The 19603-nt window shown below is 55.3% G+C and overlaps 2 protein-coding genes across 6 annotated transcripts; both read left to right on the top strand.

Moving 5' to 3' along the window:
• The first annotated feature begins 310 nt into the window (after positions 1-310).
• On the top strand, positions 311-10899 carry KLC2 (kinesin light chain 2). 5 transcript variants are annotated; one of them, XM_084800600.1, is made up of 16 exons: positions 311-586; positions 1286-1569; positions 4168-4398; positions 4489-4558; positions 5054-5276; positions 6162-6249; positions 6530-6631; positions 6714-6887; positions 7008-7107; positions 7962-8011; positions 8097-8164; positions 8548-8656; positions 8748-8906; positions 9188-9312; positions 9453-9510; positions 9916-10899. In XM_084800600.1, exons 2-16 carry the CDS (start codon positions 1342-1344, stop codon positions 9997-9999), a joined length of 1869 nt encoding a protein of 622 aa, XP_084656726.1. In that variant the 5' UTR covers positions 311-586; positions 1286-1341; the 3' UTR covers positions 10000-10899. The 5 variants fall into 5 exon arrangements, with proteins under 5 accessions (XP_084656726.1, XP_084656723.1, XP_084656725.1 ...); XM_084800597.1 differs by having other exon boundaries at positions 413-541; XM_084800599.1 differs by having other exon boundaries at positions 427-541; positions 1331-1569.
• Positions 10900-11585: 686 nt separating this feature from the next.
• Positions 11586-19436, top strand: RAB1B (RAB1B, member RAS oncogene family). The gene is made up of 6 exons (XM_084800652.1): positions 11586-11735; positions 13594-13666; positions 13943-14038; positions 14134-14229; positions 17860-17991; positions 18082-19436. The coding sequence occupies exons 1-6, from the start codon at positions 11722-11724 to the stop codon at positions 18274-18276; spliced, it is 606 nt and encodes a 201-aa protein (XP_084656778.1). The 5' UTR covers positions 11586-11721; the 3' UTR covers positions 18277-19436.
• Positions 19437-19603: the final 167 nt, after the last annotated feature.

Genomic DNA, 19603 nt, shown 5'->3' on the forward strand with positions numbered 1-19603 from the left:
CTGGGAAGAGACTGGGGAGGGGAATCAGACTTGCGAGATGTGGGTAATGGCAGCACCCACCTCAACAAGCCTTTGTGAGCATGAATTTAATGCACTAAGACATCAACCAAAAAAAAAAAACTTGACAAATAGTGCGCGCTCAATCAATGAGGACTGCCTAGCTCTGGTCTCGGAGGCGGTCGGGTCTTTTCCTTGCTCCTTAGCCATGTTGATCGGGTCACTGGACTCCCGGGAGTCTAGGGACCTGGAAGCTCTAGTCCGAGGGGGCGAGCCCAGCCACGCCCCTCCTGCGTCCCGTCTAGGTTAGCCCCACCCCGAAGCCGGCCAGGCCCGCGGGGCCCCTTTAAGGCAGCGAGCTGGCCGTCCGGAACGTGTTTCGCCCCCTCCGACGCTGCCAAGGTAGCGGCTTCACCTTTAAGGCGGCGCGGGGACTGCTGGGAAGGCCGGCGGGATGGAGGCTGCGAGACAAGCTCACGGTCGCGGATCTGGGTGAAGCGGGACAGGCGCCGGAGCCGGAGCCGGGCCCTAGCAGAAGGTTCAGGTCGGCGCGGGCCGGTTGGTCCGGAAGACCGGGTCAGGCCGGGCAGTGAGGTGCGGCTGCAGGGCGGCCTGGAGGAGGAGTTGTCATGGGCGCGGCCTGTGGGAGGACCCGACGGCCCGCGGGCAGGGGGCGCGGTCCTGGGCTAGGGTCGGGAGTCGGGCCTTTTCTAGGGAGGGTCTGCGGGCGTGGGGCCAGCCTGTGGGAGGGGTCGCGGTGGGCGCGGCCTGTGGAAACCGCTCCCGAAACTCCAGGCTGCAGCCTCCCGGGGGCGGCGGGGGTGACGCGGGGTGAGGGGAGGGAGGGTCTCTGGGCTCGGCCGGCCCTGGGGGAGGGGCGGGGCTCTACGGTTCCGCTTGCCCTGGGGAAGCGGGTTGTCGCCGAGGCTGAGACCTGGTCTCCCGGAGGGACTGCGGTCTCTGGCTTCGTAATGCCTACGATCCCCATCCCCTTACAGTGGCCCTCGCGCTCGGTGTCCTGATGAGGACAGTTCCGAAAAAGCCCCAAGGCTGGCCGGCCTCTGTAAGCAGGCCTGAGCCGGTGGTCTGGGGCGGAATCAGGGTCCAGCCTTCAGCCACACCGCATTGCGTCTCCCTAGGCTAGACGGGCTTGGCGCGCCCCCTGTAGGCCAAGTGCTAGCACGGCGAGGGCTGCGGGCTGGGGGATCTGGGCACCCTTGGGGACCTAGGTGTCAAGGGACCTCCCGGTGTTTACCTAACACGGGGTGGACTGGCGGTTTGGCTCTAGGCCCGGAGCCCCGCCTGCCCGCCCGCCCGCCCCTTGTCTCCACAGACAGCAGGACCATGGCCACGATGGTGCTTCCGCGGGAGGAGAAGCTGAGCCAGGATGAGATAGTGCTGGGCACCAAGGCCGTTATCCAGGGTTTAGAGACTCTACGAGGGGAGCACCGTGCCTTACTGGCTCCCCTGGCTTCTCATGAGGCAGGCGAGGCCGAACCGGGCTCACAGGAGCGCTGCCTCCTCCTTCGCCGCTCCCTGGAGGCCATTGAACTGGGGCTTGGGGAGGCTCAGGTAGGTCAGTGTTGGGGCTAAAGTGGAAGATTACTGGAAGGGTCCTGGTAGTGTTGGAATGCTCTCAGCGAGGAAACACTGTCTGACAATCAGTAATGTTAAGTGAATTCTTTGGAGAAGCCAGCCCGGCCCCCATGGGCACGTCTACTTGCACACAGAGCTATACCACCGAGGCCTTATTCTGCCTAACAGACTGGATGGCAGAAGAAAACAGAATGCTTCAGTAGCCTCCCTCCACAATCCATTAGTTCAGTTGCATGAATGCATTAAATTCTGTAGCTTCTTGCTTGCTTAGTGTGTGCCATGCCGTCTGTTAATGCCAAGAACGCAGAGCTCAGCAAGGCAGACAAGCCCTTTGTCCTCACTGGGCATGGTGTCTGTAATCCCAGCACTTGAGAGGTGGGGGCAGGAGGATTCCAAGTTCCAGGCCAGTTTGGGTCACATGGTGAGACCCTGTCTCACCTTATTGCCCCGTCCAAAAAAAAAAAAAAAAAAAAAAAGATTGCCCCTATTACAATAGGAGAAGAGAAACACACACATTCAACTAATTGCTTGAAACAAATTGTGACCAGTGCTCCGAAGACGAGATCTTGTGATAGTTTGTAGTGAGGAGTCGTGTCTGTTGGTCAGACAAGACTTGTCTGAGATGACTAACTCAAGGCGTGCAGGAAGAAATGGGCTGGCCTCCAGAAGAGGCATGCGCAAAGACCTCCAGGAAGGAACGGTCATATGCTAGAAGTGAGAGAATGGTGAGATTAGAACCCATGGAGCAAGAGAGAGGGACAGGAGAGGCCTGTGGGGAAGCAGGAGCCAGAATATACCCAGGGAATCAGGAAGCCTCTGAAGGGTTCCAACAAGCAGAGGACACAGTCTGACTTAGGTTCTAAAAGCTGAGCTGTGGAGAGTTAACCTTAGCAGGGATGGACGTTTGGAACAAGCGACTAGGACGCCACTGCTGGGCTTCACATAGGAGATGGAGGTTTGAAGTGGCGAGGTAGCCGTGGAGACACGAGTTCTAGATACTCTGGGAGGAGGCTCCTCAGGGCCTGGGGATGCAGGGGCAGCACAACTCTGCGAGGTTTGTACTTTGGGCAACTTGAGGGATAACAGAACCTGGGTCCTTTACCAGTTCTGCTTCAGTCCCCATAAAGTGGACTGTTGTGTGGCGACGGGTTTTGTTCTCCTTGGTTCTTGGCTAAGCCACTGCCTGGATCCAGAAATCCTGGGCAGCTTGTATCATCTTGGTTTCATTATCTTTAAAATGGCGATCATGCAACCCAAGCACGGTGTGCACGCTTATAATCCCAGCACCCAGGAGGCAGAGGCAGGAGAATCTCTGTGAGCTCAAGGCCAACCTGGTCTATAAAGTGAGTTCCAGGACAGCCAGGGCTGTTACACTGAGAAACCCTGTCTCAAAACACAAAAAAGAAAAAGAAAAGAAAAGTTGTGATCATGCTCACTTTTAGGTTAGTTAGGGACTTCTTTGTTTATTTTGTTTTGTTTTTTGAGACAGGGTCTCTCTACATAGCTCTGGCTGTCTGTGGAACTCACTCTGTAAACCAGGCTGGCCTCAAACTCACAGAGATCCACCTGCCTCTGCCTCCTAGTGCTGGGATTAAAAGCATGTGCCCTCTGGACTTTTTTTTTTTTTTTAAAGCTAAAGGTTATAAAAACACCTGTCTCTTAAAATGTTTTTGAAAAGCCAGGCATAGTGGCACATATCTTTAATCCCAGCACTCAGGAGGTAAAGGCAGATGGATCTTTGAATTCAAGTCCAGCCTGGTCTGCAAACCGAGTTCCAGGACAGCCAGGGCTACAAAGGGAAAACCTTGTCTTGAAAGAAAAAAACTAAACAAAATAAATAAAAACAAAAAATGTTGCCAGAAACCGGGCATGGTGGCACACGCCTTTAATCCCAGCACTCGGGAGGCAGAGGCAGGCGGATCGCTGTTAGTTCGAGGCCGGCCTGGTCTACAAAGTGAGTCCAGGACAGCCAAGGCTACACAGAGAGACCCTGTCTTGAGCGGCAAGGCAGCAGGAGCAGCAATGACTCTGTGAAGCACAGAGAGGAGTATCCAGCCTAGGCCACGGCCCAAGACAGACGGCCTGGGAGTCGGGAGGGGCTGACACCATGGGTCCTTTACTTGCCCCTGTGGTTATCCCTCAGACCCTTTGGGGACTTTGGACACATGCTGTTTCCTTTCCCTTTGGCAAGCAGAGAGTATGGACCCTCAGCAGGAGCCAGGATGAGGTCTTACTGTGGCCTTCAGCCGTCTCTCGGGGTTGTTTGAGCAAGCACTAGCCCTAGGCAGGCAGCAGTGATGTGTTGGCCGTGGCTGCGGTGTAGAGTGTAACTGAAGAGCAACAAAGGGGGAGTCTGGGGGTTTGGACCCCCCAGGATCTTGGCAGTCAAAATTTCCAGACCTACTCTTGGGTTTGAGCTCTAGACTCTAGTCTGTGGCCCTGGGAAGGGTGGAACTCGGGCCTGACAGTCACCCAGTCAGGGCCCAGCCTTTCATTGTCCCTCAGGTGGCTGAGGCTGTAATTACCCGCTAAGTGATGGCCAGGACTCTGACCCTGGTCTGGCTGGCTGCGCAGGTGATCCTGGCACTGTCAAGCCATCTGGGGGCTGTGGAGTCAGAGAAGCAGAAGCTGCGGGCTCAGGTGCGGCGCCTGGTACAAGAGAACCAGTGGTTGCGTGAGGAGCTGGCAGGGACCCAGCAGAAGCTGCAGCGCAGTGAACAGGCAGTGGCTCAGCTGGAGGAAGAGAAGCAGCACCTGCTATTCATGAGCCAGATCCGAAAGCTGGATGAGGATGCTTCTCCAAATGTGAGCCCCAGCTGGCCAGCATCCGGTCCCCACATGCCCACTGATAAGTCTGCCATGTTCTCTGACACTTGTTCCTGTCCTCCTTTCCAGGAGGAGAAAGGTGATGTTCCCAAAGACTCCCTGGATGACCTGTTTCCCAATGAAGATGAGCAGAGCCCAGGTACAGAAGGGCAGTTAGCTCTAGGCTGAAGGAAGGAGCTGGGTGAAGCCCCGTAGGTCATGAGAGATGGAGTATTAGTGGCATCCATGTTATTTTTTGCCTCATTGCCAATCATAATGTTCCAGCATATTAGGGTTTGAGAAGCAAGTCTTCCCTGTTGCATCTCATATCCCTGAGCTCTGTGTGGAGCAGGGGGCTTGCGTAGCAGAGCTGGAAGATGAGAACCTGGCTTGACAAGTAGTTTCTTTCTGGGCCTCCTTACACACAGAAAACTCATGCAAGACTTTGCTAAGCTGGGTCACAATTGCCTCACTCATGATTCAGATAAGATGAAGGGATGGGACTCACTCCTTGTGCAATAACTAAACCTACTCTGTAAGTTCAGAAGCTGAGGCAGATTGGTGACTTGCCCAGGTACACATGGGCAAAAGTTACAGCATTATGCCAGCCTAGCTCAGGAGAAGGCATATCTAAATTTGTACTCTTGGCCTGTAGCTCCCAGCCCTGGAGGAGGGGATGTAGCTGCACAGCATGGTGGCTATGAAATTCCAGCACGGCTCCGTACCCTCCACAATCTGGTAATTCAGTATGCTTCACAAGGCCGCTATGAGGTGGCCGTGCCCCTCTGCAAGCAGGCACTGGAGGATTTGGAGAAGACATCAGGCCATGACCACCCGGATGTGGCCACCATGCTGAACATCCTGGCACTGGTTTATCGGTAAGGGCCCTCTGGCTGTGTGGGCACACCTGTATCCTTCCATAGGAATGTCTCAAGGGACAGCTGAGCAGGGCAGAAAGACGCGCCTGCCTGTGTAGAGCTGGCCTCCAACTGGAAAGAAACCTGTCAGAGTTTTAAGAAAAGTTTAGGCCAGGCAGTGGTGGTGCACACCTTTAATGCTAGCACTCAGGATGCAGAGGCAAGACGATCTCTTGAGTTCCAGGCCAGCCTGGTCTACAGAGCAAGTCCAGGACAGCCAGGGATACACAGAGAAACCCTATCTTGAAAAAACTAAAAAAAGAAAAAAGAAAAGCTTGGCTATGAACAGGAAAAGGTGACATGTGAAGACACTAAGGTCACTGGGAGTCAGCACAGCTTCTTTAGGCATCCAGGCTTGAGTATAGGTTTTGAAAAGTGAGTTGGAAGCCAGCTATGGTGGTGCACACTGTAATCCAAGCATTTAAGGAGGTAGAAGCAAGGCAATTGGGAATTGGTTATACAGCTAGTTCAAGGTTAGCCTGGGATACAAGAGACCCTGGAAAGGGAGGGGGAAGGACAAGGGAAGACAGGTGGAGTGGAAAGATAAATTGATTGGTGAAAGGGTTTCTGTGGCAGAAAATGACAATGAGCCAAGGCACTGGAGATCACTTAAAGCTGAGTGTGACTCAGGGATCTGGGTGTGAGGTGGGTGCTTAGTGAGTTGTAAAGTGCCTAATGTCCCCAGAGTTCTCAAGGGAAGGGCCGCCCAGGCCTCCCATGCTCTGAGTTGCACTCCTGTCATGTCCACTCATCAGTGACCTCAGGAGGAGTGCCTACGGGGACTACGGGCCCCTGGGGGCAGGCTTCAGGCTGGAGGACATCCCTGAATGTCCTGCCTGCTCCCAGGGACCAGAACAAGTACAAGGATGCTGCCCACCTCCTCAATGATGCCCTGGCTATCCGGGAGAAGACACTGGGCAAGGACCACCCAGCTGTGAGTAAGAATTAGGTTCAGCCGGGCGTGGTGGCGCACGCCTTTAATCCCAGCACTTGGGAGGCAGAGGCAGGCGGATCGCTGTGAGTTCGAGGCCAGCCTGGTCTACAAAGTGAGTCCAGGACAGCAAGGCTACACAGAGAGACTCTGTCTCGAAAAACCAAAAAAAAAAAAAAAAAAAAAGAATTAGGTTCAGTGTTGCCCTCCACCCCTCACAAGTCCCAGAACCCCCTGTTTTTTAGGGCCCTGAGTGAAGGCACCTCCATTTTCCTGTACCCAGGTGGCTGCAACCCTGAACAACCTGGCTGTTCTGTATGGCAAGCGGGGCAAGTACAAAGAGGCTGAGCCACTGTGCAAGCGAGCACTGGAGATCCGGGAGAAGGTGGGACAAGGCACGGCTACAAATTCTGGCCAGACAGAGTAGAGTCTGGACAGCTCTCACCCCAGCCACTGACTCTTCCCAGGTCCTGGGCAAGTTTCACCCAGATGTGGCCAAGCAGCTCAGCAACCTGGCCTTGCTGTGCCAGAACCAGGGCAAAGCTGAGGAGGTGGAGTACTACTATCGGAGGGCCCTGGAGATCTATGCCACACGCCTCGGGCCTGATGACCCCAATGTGGCGAAGACCAAGAACAACCTGGTGCTCTGAGGCTGGGCCAGAGGCTGGGAAGAAAGGAGGCAGGGAGGGAGAGCTGGTGTCCACGGGAAGAGGAATACTAAACTTGCTACACGCTGCTTACCCACTGTCTTTCCCCTCCAGGCTTCCTGCTACCTGAAACAGGGCAAGTACCAGGATGCGGAGACCCTGTACAAGGAGATCCTTACCCGTGCTCATGAGAAGGAGTTTGGGTCTGTCAACGGTGAGTCCACGGGCGCCATGTGCCTGCAGCTCATTCAGCACAGGCCGGCTCAGCCAGGAGCACCCAGCCTCACCTGTGCATGGTGCCACACACGTGATTCATTGACCTGCCCAGACAAATGAACAAGCCCCGTGCTGAGTCTGTCCTCCCCTCCCCTCCCCTCCCCTCCCTTCCCTCTCCCCTCCCTTCCTCTCCCCTCCCCTCCCCTCCCCTCCCCTCCCCTCCCTTCCCTCTCCCCTCCCCTCCTCTCCCCTCCCTTCCTCTCCCCTCCCCTCCCCTCCCCTCCCCTCCCCTCCCTTCCCTCTCCCCTCCCTTCCTCTCCCCTCCCCTCCTCTCCCCTCCCCTCCCCTCCCCTCCCCTCCCTTCCCTCTCCCCTCCCTTCCTCTCCCCTCCCCTCAGTTTTTTGAGGTCTTTTGACGTAGAGTCTGACCGTGTAACTCTGGCTGTCCTTGAACTCACTGTGTAAAGCAGACTCTTTGAGGGCTGGCCCAGGTGTCTTTCCTTCTTGGAAACAGCCTTCTAGCCCCTATAGCCAGCCACTCCCTGATCCCCATCCCTTAGCCTGGCCCCGACTCAGGGTTTCAGCAGCCTCTGGTTGAAGGTGTGTGAGGGCCTGCCACATCACTTCTACTCCCCTCATCTGTGGCCATGTGACACAAACCTGTGGTCTGTCCATCTGGGTCCAGAGAAGGGTCGTGATGTTTTAGGTTTGCTTCTTGCTCACCTATTCAACAAAGCTCAACCCTGCTCCTTCCTACATACTCCTGTCACCTTCCCCAGACATTAGTCCTGTGTCCAGTCCAATTGGAGAGACCTATATGCCAGGCATGTGACACTCACCTATTTCCTCCCAGGAGAGAACAAGCCCATCTGGATGCATGCAGAGGAGCGAGAGGAGAGCAAGGTAAGCAGTGCTGTGGGCAGCTTGCAACACTGGGTATGGAGCGGAGCGCTACTCCCGTCTCTCTACTGACTGGGCTTCCCCTCAGGATAAGCGTCGGGACAGTGCCCCCTATGGGGAATATGGCAGCTGGTACAAAGCCTGCAAAGTTGACAGGTGAGTTCTGGGTTAGGGTAGAGTGGGTACCAGGTCATTGAGACCCAGGCCTCACACTGTCCTTTCACCCCGAGACGCCTTCTTCTGCTAGCTCACCTCTCAAGGCCCTAACCCAACAAGACTTTTCTGCACTGGGACAGCTTGGCTCACTCTTGGGGCTCCCAATGTCTAATCCTGGTGACAGTGTTTTAGGAGGACTCCGAGGACAGGCCAAATTTCTAGCTCCAGAGTGGTTCTTTTCAGGATGGGAAAGACCAGTGGGTCTACTACGGGGTCAGACAAACAGGAAAGGCCAGGTTCTAGATGGCCTGTTTGGCCCCCAGAGCCCCATATGGGTTTGTGCCAGATAAAGAATTTGAGACTTCTCTGCCATCTGCCCACAGTCCCACAGTCAACACCACTCTGAGAAGCTTGGGCGCCCTGTACCGGCGCCAGGGAAAACTGGAAGCTGCACACACGCTGGAAGATTGTGCCAGCCGCAGTCGCAAGCAGGTAGGGCTCCGTGGTGGAGGAGGGTGAGTAGGGGCCTGTGAGGCCCCATGTGTGCGTCTCTCAGAGCCTGATGCTTCCTGCCTCCTTCCAGGGCCTGGATCCTGCCAGCCAGACCAAGGTGGTCGAACTGCTAAAAGATGGTAGTGGTGGACGAGGAGACCGCCGAGGCAGCAAAGATGTGGCAGGTGGTGCTGGGCCTCGGACTGAGTCTGACATGGAGGAGTCAGGGCCTGCAGCTGAATGGAGTGGGGTGAGTGTGACGGCTGAGATAGGTTGTAAGACTATAGAGAAAGGGGCTGGAGAGATGGCTCAGAGGTTAAGAGCACTGTCTGCTCTTCCAGACGTCCTGAGTTCAACTCCCAGCAGCCACATGGTGGCTCACAACCATCTATAATGTGACCTGATGACCTCTTCTGGCCTGCAGGTGTACATGTAGGCAGAGCACCGTATCTGTAATAATAAATAAATAAATCTTTAAAAAGAAAAAAGACTGCAGAGAAAGTAGGGCTGGAGACAATTTTTCTCCCACAGGATGGCAGTGGCTCTTTGCGGCGCAGTGGCTCCTTTGGGAAACTCAGGGATGCCCTGAGACGCAGCAGTGAGATGCTGGTGAGGAAGCTGCAGGGCGGTGGCCCACAGGAGCCACCTAATTCTAGGTGAGCTTCTGACCCCCGATCATACGCTGTTGGCTCCCAAGTGTCTTCCATCCCTCTCAGGAAACACTAGCACCAAATCTGCTGTATTATGCCCTCCATCCCCAGACCAGGAACTAATCCTGGCCCACCTTTTCTCTCAGGATGAAGAGAGCCAGCTCTCTCAACTTCCTTAACAAAAGTGTGGAAGAGCCAGTTCAGGTAAGAGTGGAAGGCGTCTGGCACTAGGCTCCCTAGACCTGGGCCTCTACCCCACAGTTCCGGGCCCTGGTCTGTGGATGTACCCACCCAACTTTCCTGCGTGCACCTTTGTCAAGCGTCAGCTCTGGTTGCAGGCCTGCTTTGGGCTGGAAGGAGAGAGGTGGAAACAACTGCAGGGGGAGGGCGGGGAAAGGGGTGGGGCAGAGAGAGACGGTACCAACTTGAAGCTCTCAGGCACTCACGTGAGCTAAACTTTAACTCTGGCCAGTCCTTGACTCTATTTGTACTGGGGAAGTGGTTTGGCCCCTCCCTCCTTTCCGCTTCTTCAGCCTCCCTCCCCCTCCCTCATCCCCTCACTCCCAGACGCACTCCCAGAGAACTAAGCTCCTCGTCCTCTGCCCACAGCCTGGAGGCACCGGTCTTGGTGACAGCCGCACCTTGAGCTCCAGCTCCATGGACCTCTCCCGAAGAAGCTCCCTCGTAGGCTAAAGCTGAAGAGGCAGCCAGTCGCCAGAGTCTCCATCTGACACGACCCCTTCCCCCAGCCCTGCGCATGGGCCTGCTGCTTGTCCTGCCTGCCCCTCCCAAGGACCCCTGTCTTTTCTGTTCAATCTCAGGGTAACTTCCTCCCTTGTCATCTCAGCCTCGGCCCTGGAGGCCTGGCCTGCGGGCTCCAGCTCTGCTCCTTATTTATTTCTTCCAGCAGGGGGCCTCTCTTCTCTATGTTCAGGGCCTGCGGGAGTGGTAGCCTGCCTACCCAGCCCCCAAAGCCAAGAACACTAAGTACTTGCAATCCCTCAACACCTTTGACCCCCAACTCCTGGCCGTTGCTTCTGTATATAGAGAAATAAGTTATTGGCCGCGTCTTCCTCTCAGCCCTCCTCCCCCAGTCCACGGTATTCCCTGGCACCACCTGCCTCTCCCTTCTCCAGTGGTACCGCCCAGGCCTTAAATCACCCTGTTCAGAGCGGTGGTATCTCCCAACCTCCAAGTTATGGACCAGTCTCCAAAAGGGGTCCCTGGAGCTCCTCGACATCCTGGTCGTGGAGGGATTTGCTCCACTCCACCTTGTAAATGCCCGGACCCTCACACCGGGGGGGGGGGGAGGGGGGGGCCCTGTTGTTGCCTCCAGGATTTAATGCACTGTCCTTCCCTTCCACACCCCTACCCCCCCCCCCAACTCCCATCCAGGCATGGCCTGACCCTGCCATGGGCACCGCCCGGCCCTGCTGGTTGAGCCATCCTGCCACGCCACCCTTGCCTCAGCTTCTGATGTCCCTCCACACACACACACACACACAGTAGGAGGGGCTACCCCATTTGTTGGGTGAGGCGGTCACTCTCTATTTTCAGATGTTGCTGTAGAAATAAAGATGATTTGAATCTGAACCAGGCTTGTTTTAAGGAGGGCCAGAGCCCCAGAGCTTCTCTAGGGTGGGGTATAATCAGGAGAGGCTGTGGGAAGTGACACGCGCGCCAAGCTCTGTCTCTTGAAGCTGGAACTAATACTGTGTCCTTATCTTGACCTTTCTGTGTTTGTGGGGAGAGTTTTTGCTCCTAAAGCATGCCCTGATGGGGTTCTAGACAATTCTTTGTCTAGACTTGTTTTAGACAAGTCTTTTGTGAGTTCTACCCCTTAATATGTTCTTGTGGACTGGAAGAGTTTCCTAAGGCGATTCTTCTTTTATATGTGATACTAGTGATGACATAATCCTGGTACTGGGGCTGTGGAGTGCCCATCCCACGAAGAATGCTGAATAAGTCAAGTTTTTCTGGTCCTAAATACCTCACGTCTTTTCGTTTGTTTTCAATCTGCGAACCGAGGGTAAAAGTCAGAAGTGAACCATACTTAACACCCCCTCCACCCTCCCTCTGGCCCTAAACAAGAGCCTGCACCCTAGGATGGGTGGCCAAACCAAGATTTTGCAGCTGGTCAAAGATTGGGAAGACTACAGACCCCAGAAGGCAGTTCGCGGGTGGCAGCTGGCGCGCACGGCCGCTCGGGTTGCCTGGGTGCGCCTGCGCAGCAGTAACAACTCAAACATTTGAGAGAGACTACAGGTACCGCAAGGCAGCGCGACGCAGCCCGAGTCGGAAGTGTGTGCGCCTGCGCGGCGCGGGCGGGGTCTTTAGGGCGGAGCGGCCACCATCTTGGAACGGGAGGCGGAGCAGAGGCGACTGGGAGCGACCGAGCGGGCCACCGCTGCCGCCATGAACCCCGAATAGTGAGTGAGCCCCGCCCGCGCCGTGCGGCGCAGCCTCGATCTTGTCTATGGGGCTATATGCTTACCGAAGTTGACTGGCCTTGGTCAGAACTGCGCGGCGCCCCCACATCCGGGTCTCTCTTCCGCTGACCCCCCCCCTTACATCCGGGTCCTGCCCCTCCCCCGCGGGATCCCCAGGACCCCGGCTCAACACCCCGAGTTCTCACCGTCAGGCCCCGGAGGCGGCAGTGTGGAAGGGCAGCACTTGGAGCCTAGGCCTTTTCGGTTAGGTGACCCTGCAGATCTGTCTAGTCTCCCTGAGCCTCGGTGGTCTCACCCGCAGCTTGGCCAAGGGCAGGCGGCTTGGAGCCCATCACGATAGTTTGTGGTCTCTAGAGTATACTTTGAGTTGGGCCGTGACCCTCTCTGCCTTTGCCTTTCTTCTGGAGCCCCGTTCGCGGGGCTGGCCCAGGCGCTGACCAGACAAGAGAGGACCCCAAACCCCTGCACTGATTCATACCCTCCGCAGGTCCTCACTCCCTTCCGGGGCTGCCACTTGACCTGCCTGGGTCGCACTGTCCTGTCGCTCCCGGCTATTCTTCCCTTTCTACCCTCTCACCTTTGCTCAGGCCTCCAATGCCACTGCCACACGGCCTCCCTCTCCTGTCACACTGCCAAAGAACTTGAGGGGAATGTGGAGTTTGCTTGCTCCCTTAGAGTGGGATTTTTATTCCCCAAACTCAAACGCCTTGGAGTAGATGGACCACGTCCAGGTTTGCCCCGCGTCACCCTGTTCCCCTTCAACACTTCCTTTTTCTTCCCCAGTTCCAAGCCTCAGATTTCCTCGAGGAAGGGTGAAGCTCAATAGCAGAGTTAGGAGGGGATCAGAGAAAGGGAGGCTACAGGCTGTCAAAGAGCCAGGAGTCTTACAGGCCTGCTTTCCAGCCCCACAGTTGTCAACTGCTTAGGGCAAGTCACTTCCCTCTCTGACCTCTGGCTTCCTGGGTAGTTGGAAATAACACTCACTTGGTTGCACTGTTGTGAGGGTTTAGTGAGTGGATGCATTTAAAGTGCTTCAGAAGGCGTTACAGTCTGCTGTTAGTGCTGCATCTGGAGCCACTTGTTAGCTGGGGCCTTCATCTCAGGCTCTTTCACACTTTTGTTTTGTTTTGCATTTTCGAGACAGAGCTTCTCTGTGTAGCAGCCCTGGCTGTCCTGGAACTCACTCTCTAGACCAGGCTGGCACAACTCAGAGATCCTCCTGTCTCTGCCTTCTGAGTGCTGGGATCAAAGGCATGCGCCGCCTCCGCCCACCTTCGGAGTTGTTTTTGCCTTATGAGTTCAGGCTTTCACTTTTGGGTCCTAGGCTGGCACACTGTAAGGCCTGGCCTGAGTTTCCTAAATAGTTCCTACCAAACACCACATCGCAGCCCTGGCACCCAGAGCTGAGTGTTGCTTGGCAAAGTGTGTTCCTTTCTTTCTCCACAAAGTGGGACAAGCAAGCTGAAGGTTTTTTTTGTTGTTGTTGTTTTGGTTTTTTTGGTTTTTCAAGACAGGGTTTCTCTGTGTAGCCTTGGCTGTCCTGGACTCACTTTGTAGACTAGGCTGGCCTCGAACTCACAGCAATCCACCTGCCTCTGCCTCCTGAGTGCTGGGATTAAAGGCGTGCACCACCACCGCCCGGCTGCAAGCTGAAAGTTTTATGTGCCAACTTACTGAGGACAGTGAGGGTCGATTTTTCTTGTCCCTTGTAGGAGGGTTTGCTGAGCACCTTAGTACGTGAGGCAGAAGCGTGCCTCACAGTGTTGTCATGTTTGCTACGGGAAGGGGGGAAGGGACTTCCTGCTTGCTTTAACACCTTCCCATCTTCTCTTGCCAGTGACTACCTGTTTAAGCTGCTTTTGATTGGTGACTCGGGCGTGGGCAAGTCATGCCTGCTTCTGCGGTTTGCTGTGAGTAAGAAGCACCCCTATATTATACACTTGGGGTCCTGGCTGGCTACTGGGAGGAAAAAGGGGCAGCTCAGAACACAGTAATTGCAAGACCTGAGAACCAACAATGAGGTTGCCGGAGCTGCCTGCAGCAAGGGCCCAGGCCTAGCGAGTTGGGGTGCTCAGAACTGAGGCTTGGCAGTGAGAGCTCAGCAGGGGCAGGGAGCTGGAGGGAGGACTTCCAAGTGGTCCTTGGGCCTATCTCTTCAGTCTGTTTGGCTGGCCCTAACCTTTCAGGATGACACATACACAGAGAGCTACATCAGCACCATCGGGGTGGACTTCAAGATTCGAACCATTGAGCTGGATGGCAAAACCATCAAACTTCAGATTGTGAGTACAGCTTGCTCCAGCCCAGAGACAAAAGTGGCTGCCTTGGGGTTGGGGCTCGCCTGAGGCTGACCTACCCTTTTCCTCCTGACCCACAGTGGGACACAGCTGGCCAGGAACGGTTCCGGACCATCACTTCCAGCTACTATCGGGGGGCTCATGGCATCATTGTGGTGTATGACGTCACTGACCAGGTACTCCTGGGTTTACCTCACAGCCTTACCTACTGAGCCTTGAGTTTTGACTCCTGCTTCTTTTCCTGCTTTCATTTCCCTTAAGCCTTCTGGGAGAGACTACACTGAAATGTTCCATTAAAAGGGTATCAAACCGCAGAATTAGAATCTGTCATGAAGTCTTGATAGAACCAGCCTCATGGTTCCTGCCACCTTATTCCAGATTAGCCATGTTTGGTGGCTGTTAGTCAACTGGTTGGTTACTGTGGGTTCCATGCTTCCTGTCTGCAGATTTGGGGAACAAATAAAAGGCTTCAGACAAGAAAGAAAGGGAGCGTGGTGTAAGCAGAAGTTTTAGAGCCCTCTGTCTTTGGTGGCTTCAGTCATGTGTCACTGGCAGCACCAGAAATTGTCCTAATCGTGCCTTCCAGCTTATAGCAACTATAGCCTTTAGATTTCCTTGGTGGTTTACCCCACAAGAAGAGTTTCACTCTGTTGTCGGCCTGCCCCAAATCCCTGGGCTGAAGTGTTCCACCTCTCTGAGCCTCCCTAATGGCGGGGGTACCAGACAGCCACCACTGTGCGTAGCTTCTGCTTGTGGTTCTGTCTTGTTTTTTTTTTTTTTTTCAAGTCCCCATAGCTCTGGCTGTCCAGGGACTCACTCTAGACAAGGCTGGCCTTGAACTCACAGCGATCCACATGCCTCTGCTTCCTGAGTGCTGGGATTAAAGGCGTGCACCACCACTTCCTGGGCTTCTTATGAGAAGTCCCTCGTATTCTCATTTTAAAGATGAAGACTTGGCTCAGGCTAGTGCAGTGACTTGCAAAGGGCCTTCTATCTAGTTAGTGAGACCCTGGCCTCCTGGTCCATCTGCTTTGTTTTTTCCTTTTGGTTTTCGAGACAGGGTTTCTCCGTGTAGCCTTGGCTGTCCTGGACTCACTTTGTAGACCAGGCTGGCCTCAAACTTGAAGAGACCGACCTGCCTCTGCTTCCCGAGTGCTGGGATTAAAGGCGTGCGCCACCACTGCCCAGCCTGCTTTGCTTTTTCTACAGTAAAAAGTCACAAGAAGTCAATCTGGACAGGTGTTTAGGTTTGTGTCAAGCTAAAAAACACCGACTAAAACCGGGCATGGTGGCGCATGCCTTTAATCCCAGCACTCAGGAGGCAGAGGCTGGTGGATTGCTGTGACTTTGAGGCCAGCCTGGTCTACAGAGCGAGACCGGGCCAGTCAAGGCTACACAGAGAAACCTTGTCTCAAAAAACAAAAAAAGAGAAAAAGAAAAGCACTAACTAGTCCACCATGCTTCATGCTGAGGAACGTGTCTTCCGGGGTGTTAGCAGCTCGCCTGTGCTGTCCCCGTAAAGAGAGACAAAGCCCTTTTCCTGCCTTCAGACGCCTCTGTGGCTCCGCAGCAGCTGCAGGATAGAGACTCTGGTGCTTCTTCACCGTCTCCCCGCCCACCTCCTGCATCCTCCTTTTGTACCATAGTCCTTGTGAGGCTGACCAGCAAACTTCCTTCTCCACAGTACTCTCAGGGCACCTCCATTCTCTGCCCATCCTTTCCGATCTGTCCCATCGTAATAATAGCAGTGATGAGGATAATAGCAGCTCTTGCTAATTGAGCACTTGTTAGGAGACAGGCCTGCATTCTTTCTCACGCAAGCAGCGGTGCTGCAGGGCGATGTCATCTATACAAAGGAGGAGTCGGAGACCCAGGTCAGGGGACTGGGTATCTCAGGTCACACAGTAAATGAGCAAGGTTCGGCGGCAGGCAAGAAAGCTCAACTCTAAGCCTGTGATGGCCTCACTGCAGCTCCTCCTGTAGGACATTACTCCACATTATTCCAGCCCTTCCGGCCGCTCTGCCCTTGTTGGTCTGCACCAACCCTGCCCAGACTCTCCTTCCAGAACAGATACGATCCAGCTAGACTTCATCCGAGAAAACCCAACTGGCTCATGGTGGTGCCAAGTTTATCCAGGCTAAGACCTTTTGAGCTCTGTCCTGACCACTCCTCAGCAGTCCTCCCGCCTGCAGCCTGCTCTTCCCACTCCTCAGCAGTCCTCCCGCCTGCAGCCTGCTCTTCCCACTCCTCAGCAGTCCTCCCGCCTGCAGCCTGCTCTTCCCCACTCCTCAGCAGTCCTCCCAGCTGCAGCCTGCTCTTCCCACTCCTCAGCAGTCCTCCCGCCTGCAGCCTGCTCTTCCCACTCCTTAGCAGTCCTCCCAGCTGCAGCCTGCTCTTCCCACTCCTCAGCAGTCCTCCCGCCTGCAGCCTGCTCTTCCCCACTCCTCAGCAGTCCTCCCAGCTGCAGCCTGCTGTTTCCCACTCCGCAGAGACACGCCCTCCCATTCTCGTAGATGCTGCCTGCTTGCGTCAGTTGAGTCCATGCCTGCAGGCTGGGGTCAGCTACAGCTTCTTAAGCAGAGGTGGTCCCTGGGCTGCCCAGCTCTGGCTGCTGCTCCCATCTTGCCATGTGTGTACTAGTCTGTCCTCCGCTGTCCCCTGAGTGCCCTAAGGCAGGCATAGATACGTCATCCGCTCTGGTCCCTCTGTGCAGCATAGGGCCCAGCTTAGGACCCTTAAGGGAAAAACAGGAGCTGGAGAGATGGCTCAGCAGTAAGGGTGCTCACTACTCTTACTTGGGACCTGGGTTTCAGTTTCCAACACCAACAAGGCAGCTCACAACTCTCTGTAACTCCAATTCCAGAGGAGCTCAAGTCCCCTTCTGGTGTCCAAGGGCATGAGCCACACACAAGGCACACGTATTTGCTGGCAGGGTTGTTCTGTAAGGACCTTCACCTTCCACTGGGCTCCAGGGCTGCAGAACAGGAAGCGAGGACTGGAGAGTATGTAGCTCTGTCGTAAAGTGTTTGCTTCATCTATTTTTCGGCAGGGGTTGGGGGAGTGGTGAGACAGGGTTTCTCTGTGTAGCCCTGGCTGTCCTGGGACTCACTCTGTAGACCAGGCTGGCTTCGAACTCATGGAGATCCACCTGCATCTGCCTCCCAGGTGCTGGGATTAAAGGCGTGCACCACCATGTCTGGCTCCTTTTATTTTTAATATTTATTTGGTATTTTGCCTGCAAGTATGTATGTATAAGGATGTTGGATCCCCTGGAACTGGAGTTACAGCTGTGAGCTGCCATGTGGTTGCTGGGAATTGAACCTAGGTCCTCTGGAAGAACAACCAGTGCTCTTAACCCCTGAGCCATCTCTCCAGCCCCCCCTTTTCATTATTCTTATTTTGAGATAGTCTCACTAAGTTCCCCGGGCTGGTCTTGAACTTGTGATCTTCCTGCCTCAGCCTCCTTCATAGCTGGGATCATTTGCCTGTATCAACCATGCCTGGTGTCACCTGTCTTTGTTGTGATGTCCTTGGCTTCCCAGGGGTGGTTTAGAAGAGAGAACTGCAGGAAGCAGAAATGATCTGTAGGTCCAGACAGTTGTTGAGGTCCTGGGGCTGATGGCTGGCAGCTCCTCTGCTGGTTCTGGTTTTCAGGTTTCCACGTGGAAGAGAACCAGGGGAAAGCTAAGCCTGGAGGGAAGACTTCATCTGGATCCCCCTGCTCAGGGCTCCTGCCTTTTCTTCAGGGAGCCCTGTTCTCTAGGCCTGGGTTTGGGAGCTCAATAACTTTGGACCTTATGCCTAGGAATCCTACGCTAATGTGAAACAGTGGCTGCAGGAGATAGATCGCTACGCCAGCGAGAATGTCAATAAACTCCTGGTAGGCAACAAGAGTGACCTCACCACCAAGAAGGTTGTGGACAACACCACAGCCAAGGTGAGCAGGGCCTGCCCTGGCTGTCAAGGGGCTGGGGCCCGCTTGCCTTCACCCCGTCTCTCCCTCGTTCTTCTCTTCTTCCCTCGGCAGGAATTTGCAGACTCTCTTGGTGTCCCCTTCCTGGAGACAAGTGCCAAGAATGCCACCAATGTTGAACAGGCATTCATGACGATGGCTGCAGAGATCAAAAAGCGGATGGGGCCAGGAGCAGCATCTGGGGGTGAACGGCCCAACCTGAAGATTGACAGCACCCCTGTGAAGCCTGCTAGTGGTGGCTGCTGCTAGACGGGGCGCTTGGGGGAGGGGCACCTTCTCCAGATGATGCCCCTGGAGGGGACAGGAAGTGCCTCCCTCTCCTAGGGCATTTGAGTCTGTGGCTTTGGGGTGTCTGGGCTCCCCATCTTCCTCTGGCCCATCTGCCTTCTGCTCTGAGCCCCAGTCCTGTCAGGGCCCCCGTGGAGGACATGCAGAGCCTGTGGCTGTGGTAGTCACGGGGACTGCTCTGCTGCTGCCTCTAGGGACCTGAGAACATGCCCACCATGCACCTTTCTTTGGAATGAGGGTTCCGCTGTCCGTCACTCACCCCGTATGCTGCACTGGGTTTCTCTTTTCTTCCTTCCCAATAGCTGAGGGCTTCCCTGCCTCTGCTGCCCCTGGCTGCAGGCAGTGGCCAGGGGATCCAGGGTCCTGCCTTTGGACCTCAGGACAGACGAAGGGGTTGTAAGAGCCCAACAGCCCACTTTTCCTCACCCCTGCTTCCCTCCACCGCTCCCACACCCAGCTTGAGCCGACCGGCTACGGTTGGGTCTTGGGCACATCTAGGGCAGGTGGGCGGATGGCTGTGCTGGGCCTGTGTCTCAAGCCCAGAGGGAGCCTGCTCCTGCCTCCCCCTGCCCTGCCAGAGCCAGGCCCATGTGCTGCCTGCCCACCGAGCCCTTTTGTCCCTGAGGAAGGCGGAGGCGGAAGGCCCACCGTGCCAAAGGCCGGGCACCAGCCTTAACCCTCACTCTGCCAGCACCACCTCCCTTTCCCTGAGGCAGCACATCTGGCTTGTTCTCCCTCCATTCCTCAGAGCCTGACAGGGCCAGACCTACTTCTCTGGGGAATGTAGGTGCCAATTGGGGTTGTGGGACTCTCCCTCTCCCCACTCGGAATCCAGGCGCCCATCCTCTGGCACAGCTTCCTGTAGAAAAACTTTGGTCATTGCCGAAGAAGCCATGTCCTCTGTGCTGTCTCTTGCCAGTCTCCCCCGACACCCTGCCCTTCCCTCCAGTGTGTATTTAAGTCCCTGGGCTGCCCCTCTGGGAGGGAGCCTCTTCTCCCAGGTTCCCCTCTGGTGTCATGTCAGGCATTTTGCAAGGAAAAGCCACTTGGGGAAAGATGGAAAAGGATGAAAAAATAAATTTCCACTGGCCCTTGGATAAGCCGAGGGTTTTTGCAAGGAAGCTGTGGTGACAGTGTGGTCTGTGGTCTGAGTTGGCTATTGAGTTGCTGGGTGGAACTGGGCTCCAGAGTTTGGTGTGATGCATAGGGGGTCCTGGCTTAGACTGTATCCTAAGTTTGGTGGTAGAAAGCCCTTGACCCAAATACTGGGGCTGGGAGAGCCTGCCTT

Source organism: Acomys minous (assembly GCF_964271855.1).
Source record: "Acomys minous genome assembly, chromosome: 2".
Lineage (NCBI taxonomy): Eukaryota > Metazoa > Chordata > Mammalia > Rodentia > Muridae > Acomys > Acomys minous.

Bases quoted from the DNA above. Each gene is read 5' to 3' on its own strand.
- RAB1B (XM_084800652.1), top strand. The intron at 14,230-17,859 runs GTACTCCTGGGT...CCTTATGCCTAG, and splicing joins TGTATGACGTCACTGACCAG to GAATCCTACGCTAATGTGAA. The intron at 17,992-18,081 runs GTGAGCAGGGCC...TTCCCTCGGCAG, and splicing joins TGGACAACACCACAGCCAAG to GAATTTGCAGACTCTCTTGG.
- KLC2 (XM_084800600.1), top strand. From the start codon at position 1,342: ATGGCCACGATGGTGCTTCCGCGGGAGGAGAAGCTGAGCCAGGATGAG. The intron at 4,559-5,053 runs GTACAGAAGGGC...CTTGGCCTGTAG, and splicing joins TGAAGATGAGCAGAGCCCAG to CTCCCAGCCCTGGAGGAGGG. The intron at 5,277-6,161 runs GTAAGGGCCCTC...GCCTGCTCCCAG, and splicing joins ATCCTGGCACTGGTTTATCG to GGACCAGAACAAGTACAAGG.